The sequence below is a fragment of the Chrysochloris asiatica genome, unplaced genomic scaffold (assembly GCF_000296735.1).
Source record: "Chrysochloris asiatica unplaced genomic scaffold, ChrAsi1.0 scaffold00295, whole genome shotgun sequence".
NCBI classification, from domain to species: domain Eukaryota; kingdom Metazoa; phylum Chordata; class Mammalia; order Afrosoricida; family Chrysochloridae; genus Chrysochloris; species Chrysochloris asiatica.
In genome coordinates, this window is record NW_006408813.1 from 891,850 (window position 1) to 898,090 (window position 6,241).

Genomic DNA, 6,241 nt, shown 5'->3' on the forward strand with positions numbered 1-6,241 from the left:
AAGTACAAGATTGAGATGTCATGGCCACTAACTGAATTGATCAGTAATATTTGATTTGCATGCCGAAAATCCAAGACAACAAACACATTAAACTCGCAGTTAAACAACCATCTGAGCTAGAGATAAAGAAAGGAGGGTCTTCCCAGATGGAAACTGACACTGTAAAGAATCTAGACTGCAATAGAAAAATAATTTAACGATTAAAAAAGGGATCTGAGTGAGTTATAAATACCAACAAACAAGATTTCATTTGCTTGCATCTCCTCTTTGTAGAAGGAGGCTGTTACAAAACAAGAGAAAGGATTCAGTGGTTCAAAAATTGTAAATTGTGTTCTTCTTTCAAAACAATAAATTTTTAATGCTAAAGCAGTTATAATCAAAAGCTGTACAGAATTTGTTAGAAAACATTTATCCATAAATATTGTTCAGTTCCCGGCACTTGTAGCAATAATTAAATTACAAACGATAAATATGGCATCAATGGATATGTATTTACAAAAAAAAAAAAAAAGTTATTACAAAAGGCAACTGCATACTAAACGTCACAATCTGTGTAGAGTAACATCACATCCTCAGCCTGAAAAAGTACTGAACAACAGTTTCGACCCCATTAGACAAAAATACATTCACAAGTGTAATGCTTTGAGGAAAAGTTCAAGACATAACAGGACTTTGGCACGGTTTAAGACTGTGAGAGTTTAAACAATCACCACTAAGGCGAAGAAGAATTTTCATCAGTTTAACACCACCACCAAACCTTCTATAACTTCCTCTCAAGAAATAGGACAAGTGTTAAATGAATTGGAGGAGTTTAGGGATGGATGGGGTTGGCGGAGAGCAGAAGGTGGGGGAAGCAGTTTAAAGATTAAAAAACAAAAAAATCCTTCGAATACCAAAACATATTTTCTAATCCTGAGAAAAGGGCATGGTTACATTTGGATTTTGCCCAAAACCTTCCTGGAAAATTGCAATTAACAAGATGAAGCCCTAAATATATGGCTGCTTGCCTTAAGACTCCATTTCCATCTGATTGGTCTCAGTTTTCTTTTCAATATGCATTTGGTCCGTTCTATGGATAACAGGTTTTGTGTGTCCTCAGACGTACCATTCGTTAAAATTGGGAGGAAGTCCAGGGTTGTGGCTGGTGCTAGTTTGAACTGCAGAAGGGGTTTTAGTGGTATCTTTACTGTTTGCAGAAGCTATAGCGGGTGGAGTGGAAGATTCATAGCCTGAACTGGCAGCAGGGGAGGAATCTGACCCTTGAGATTCATGAACCTAAAATTAACATGTATATATTATAATGAATATAATTCCAACTGGCAATGTGCAAGCAAAAACAGCAGAATTCGAGCACTGTAAGAGCAAGACTGCCCAGTGACCCACTTAAAAGAGAAATGCAGGTGGTTTTTAAAAAATTTTCCAGATTAATGATGTCTAGAAAACCCCAAGACGCTAGCCAACCAGTTTCAGTCTTAAGACTGGAGTTAAGGAAAAGGACTCCGTTTTATTCATGCCCCCTTAAAGGATGCTTTTTCTTAGCAGATCGGGTGGGGTATGCAGTTACTCCAGGCCCAACTACTTGGGCTTGGGGTAGCCGGGACAGAGAAGAGTGGCAGGGGGCGCTGGGCACTGCGGAAGTCTCAGACAAACGTGTGAAACCCAGACGGCTCTCCTCGGCTCTATTGTTTTATTCGAAACCGAAGGGCAAATAACCCACCCAACCTCGGGTTCGGCAGGGCCACTCTGGGTTCCCACAGCGGGCGGCCTGGGCTTGGAAGCAGCGGCCACAGCACACTGAGCCTGGTGAGCTTGGCTGAAGCTACCCAGTAAACCACCATTTCCTCCTTTTCCTCCTTGTCGCCCACCCCCCACACCTCTCCTCCCTTCGGGTCCCCAAAATGGGTTCAAGGTGTCACCGTTGGAACTTTCACGTAGAGGATAGAGAGCTGGCTGCGCGGACGCTTCCGTTCCGCGGCCGGGTCCGGGGCTGAGTGTTTATAAACCGCCGACCGCTAATAAAGAGGTAATTACCTTCATGTGTTTGCGCAGGGAGCTCGGGTGCGTGTAGGACTTGTCGCACACTTTGCAGATATAGGGCTTGTCCGAGGTGTGCACATGCATGTGCTTCTTGCGGTCGCTGCTGTTGGCAAAGCGTCTGTCACAGCCTTCAAATTCACATTTGAAAGGTTTCTCACCTGCAAAAAGGAAAATTGCAAAAGGGAGGGGGGAATATGGTCATGGCTGGGAGCTTCCCAGGGCCGGATCAAGGGACACAGCGCGCCCGGCGGTGTTCCCGGCGAGGGAGCGCCGACTGTGGGCGGCTGCGACATCTCTTTTCCCTGGAGAAAAATGGAGAGCATTGGATGAGCCTGCTGGTCTGGGGAGTGGTGGTCGTGGGCGGGGAGAGGGCAGGGCCGACCCAGAACCTGACCGTCCCTTTGTTCTCGCAGGATTGGAGAGCCCAGGGCTCCTCCGAAGTTTCCCCAAAGTTGTAGTCCCACCCCACCCGGCCCAGGGCTCTCAAAGCGCAACCACGTACCGCCTCCACCTAGGCGAGGTAACACAGCCTGGGCGGGACAATGGGCCCCGGACAGGGCAATCCCGCTTAGCTCCTTTGTACCTTTAAAATGTGCCTCTTTCAAATGCAGGCTTTTCCCCTAAGTGACTTGGAAAGCCTGGGGCGACGCACTAACGTCCGAAAAGAGAAAACTATATAAATCCAGGGGCTTCAGGCAATTTTAGAAGACGTTCTGAACAAGGCACGCAACTGTGGTGCCTTTTCTAGTTTAGCTTTCCTCCTGGAGGAATGAATTGAACCTGGAACTCCAAATAAAAATAGTTTGACAAAAGTATCAGTCATTTAATTAGGAGATGTGCCAATCAAGTGTAAAAAAGAGCGGAAGTAACCGAAAGTTAGTTTTCATTAGCATTTCTATGGGGGGCCTTCCTCGACTGTGTGCCTAGAGCTAAGTCGCTTGTAAGCAATACGCTCTCTACACATTCGGAGTCCCTCCTTAGTAACCCAGAAAGGGAGACAAAAAGAGGCGGCGCCAGCTTGTTCCTGAGCGCGAGAAGGTCCCCAATTAGTTCCTCTGAGATGGCCCGGGGAGGTGAAGGGGGAAAAAGCGCTGCAGGGCGGGGAGGGCCAGGGTAGAGGGGAGCTGACAGCGCTCTCTTCCGAGCCGCCTTCGGGGGCGCCGCCCTTCTCTCGCCTGTACTGTCAACCCACTCGCCCGCGTTCCACCAGTGGGCTTCGGGGCCCCCTGCCCGCCTGCCTTCCCCCTTACCTGTGTGGGTCCTCTTATGGATCTTGAGGTTCTCGGAGCGGGCGAAGATCTTCCCGCAGCCCGGAAATGGGCAAGGGAAGGGCTTTTCGCCCGTGTGCACGCGGATGTGGTTGACCAGTTTGTACTTCGCCTTGAAGGACTTGCCCTCGCGGGGGCACTCCTCCCAGTAACAAACGTGGTTGTTCTGCTCCGGGCCCCCCACATGCTCCATCGTGACGTGCGTCACCAGCTCGTGCATGGTGCTGAAGGTCCGGTCGCAGCTCTTCTTGGGCCGGCTGAGCTGAGCCTCGTCGATCCACTTGCACGACAGCTCCTGCTTGATGGGCTGCCGCATATAACGGAAGAAGGCGCCTGGCCCATGGTGGGCCGCTACGTTCATGCCCACGTTCATGTTCATGGGGCTGTAGTTGGGGAACTGCGTGCCAGCCGCCGCGTAGGGGTCCGTGCGCGGGCTGGCCACCGGGCGGTACGGGTCAGCACGGCCGAACAGCTCCCCGCGCAGCCCCAGGTGAACCTGGTTGTTGTCGACGTGCCCAGTGGGCGACGGGTGCCCGGCGCCCTGCTCATGCAGCCCTGGGAAGAGCAGGTAGCCGGGGGGCTCCGGGATCCCCGTGGGCGCGTGCAGACTGCTCGCCGAGCCGGCGAAGAGCCCGTGCTGCCCGCCGCCCGAGGTCGCCTCGCCGAGCCCGGAGCCGCGCTGGCGGAACAAAAAGTCGCGCGTGGAGTTGAAGGCAGCGGAAGCTGCGCCGCCGTAGCTAGGCACCTGGCCGGCATGGTGGTGGTGGTGGTGGTGATGGTGGTGGTGGCCCAGGGCGTTGGCGTAGCCCGAACCCTGAGGCGTGAACGCTGAGCTCTGGCCCGAGGACAGGTCGTGAGCAGCTGCGGGACTCAGCTTGAAGGCGGCGGCGGCAGCTGCGGCGGCGGCGGCGTGGGGCGAGTCCCCGAAGGGGTTCAGCCCCATGCCGGCCGGCTCGCGGTTGGGCATCTCGTGGTGGCGCGGCGCGCCGAAGCTGCCCACTCCCAGCCCTGGGAACTGCGGGCCTCCATCCAGGAGCATCGTCATGGGTGGGGCGATCTGGCCGAGGTGGGAGAGTGTGCGGAAGAACGAGGCGATCTCCGAAGTGCCGCAATCAGAGAGGAGCGGAGGCTGGTCGCGGCCCGGAGTCTCCCAAGGCACGGCCGGGGGTTGCAACTTTCCGTCGCCGCGCGAGTCGCCTGCAAAGGGAAAGGAGGGAGGAGGGGAAGCGCGGAGGGGAGGGGAGGGGGTGGCGAGGGAGGAGAAAGGCTCGGGACTAGTCTGCTTGAACTAACTACCCGGCGCGCACAAAGACAAATCAGCAGAAGCAGCAGCGGCGGCCGAAGGGCCGCTCGGGCCGGACACCCTCCTTTCCCCGAGCCGGGACCGCGCGCCAGGAGCTCCGGGCTCTGGGCTCCGCGGCTGCTCTAGGCGGCGGGGCCGGGCAGCAGGCAGGCTCAGTCCTCCCGCGCGCTGCGCCAGTCCCAGCCTCTTCGCCACCAGAGTAATGTCCTTGGACTGATAAAGTCAATCACTCACTCCTCACACATAAACCGAGCGGGCGGCCGCCGGCGCGCGCCAATGGGGAACCGGCGGGCCCGCGGTCAGGTGACCCCCGGCCCGGCCTCCCATTGGCCATCGCCGCTATGATTGGCAGCGGGGCGCGGGGAACATGGCAGCCGCGACCGCGCGGGCGCCGCTGATTGGGCCACGGCCGGGCGCCTGGCAGGTGAGGCGGCAGCGGCCTGGCGCCCGCGACTACACTAAGCGGCCCGGCGGCAGCTGGCTTGTCCCGGGGCTCCGTTGCCCGCCCCGTGCGCGCATTACCCGCTTCAGCCAAAAACGCTTCCAGTTCGCACCGCCCGGCCCGCCGCCCCGAGGACGTGTCCCGCGGAGGGCGCAGGATGCGAGCAGCGGCCCCCCAGGGCGGGCCAGCCGCCGCGTCCTCTCCACCTGCCACTGCGGCCCAATGCCCAGTGAACCGGGCTCCAGGTCGGACCAGCCCGCCGGCGGCAATCCGAACCGCCACCGGCGGTCTATGGCCCAAATGAGAAGCGACGACGACAATTATAGCCTTTCTCCCCCATTCCCGTTTGAATCAAGCGGTGCCCCTTTAGTTTGTGATAAGCGGCTGGACTTGCAGCTGCTCCCTTCACCCCATGACACATCAGACACAACATAGCACACACACACAACAGGGACACATACACACAAGAAGGTTACATTCGCAAAACAGCAAACGCAAGCGCACCACCAGAAGCACGCACACGATACGCTCAACACACCAGAAACTAAATGCAACACAGTAAACACAGGGACACAACAGACTAAACACTAAACACACAACAAAGTAAATACACCCCCATCACACAACAAACACATGCACACAATACCAACACACACAAAACCCGAACACAACATACTGAATACACTCACCACACATGCAACTAGACCCAAGATCAGAGCAGCTTTCAAAATAGAGGGCTAAACAGCTTAGCGTTCTCAACATTTTCAAACGCAAAAGGGCGGGCTGGGCGGGGGGTGAGAGGTGCTGAAGTGGGGACTGGGATCACCCCTACCCAGAGAAGCAGTAGGGACCTCAGGTACCTCTTAGGATTTGCTTTCCGGGATCGAGTGTGGGAGTCGATCCCCACCCCCTTTCTCCTGTCTGATCTCAGGTCTTTCTGGATATAATGACCAGTTTCGGCTAAGGCTATAAATCCACTCCTTTTTTGTTGTTGTTCCGGCAAAGCATGTAGAAAAAATGTAGAGTTGTGAGAATGGAAGGAAGAGGCCAAGAGAAAGATGGCTGTGATTGTCACATCCCAAGCTGGCCGAGCCCCAAAATCGGCGCCTTGAGGCAGCCTCCCAGCCTGGCCGCCATCACTCTGTAGGAATCAGAACATCTGATCAAGTTCAGAGGCGCTTGGAGAGAGCG

The 6,241-nt window shown here is 55.0% G+C and overlaps 1 protein-coding gene across 1 annotated transcript; it reads right to left on the bottom strand.

Annotated features, from left to right (window-relative positions):
• Positions 1 to 315: 315 nt before the first annotated feature.
• Positions 316 to 4,759, bottom strand: ZIC3 (Zic family member 3). Its single transcript, XM_006874703.1, has 3 exons — positions 3,288 to 4,759; positions 2,032 to 2,195; positions 316 to 1,275 (listed from the first exon to the last, which is right to left on the bottom strand). Exons 1-3 carry the CDS (start codon positions 4,348 to 4,350, stop codon positions 1,096 to 1,098), a joined length of 1,407 nt encoding a protein of 468 aa, XP_006874765.1. The 5' UTR covers positions 4,351 to 4,759; the 3' UTR covers positions 316 to 1,095.
• Positions 4,760 to 6,241: the final 1,482 nt, after the last annotated feature.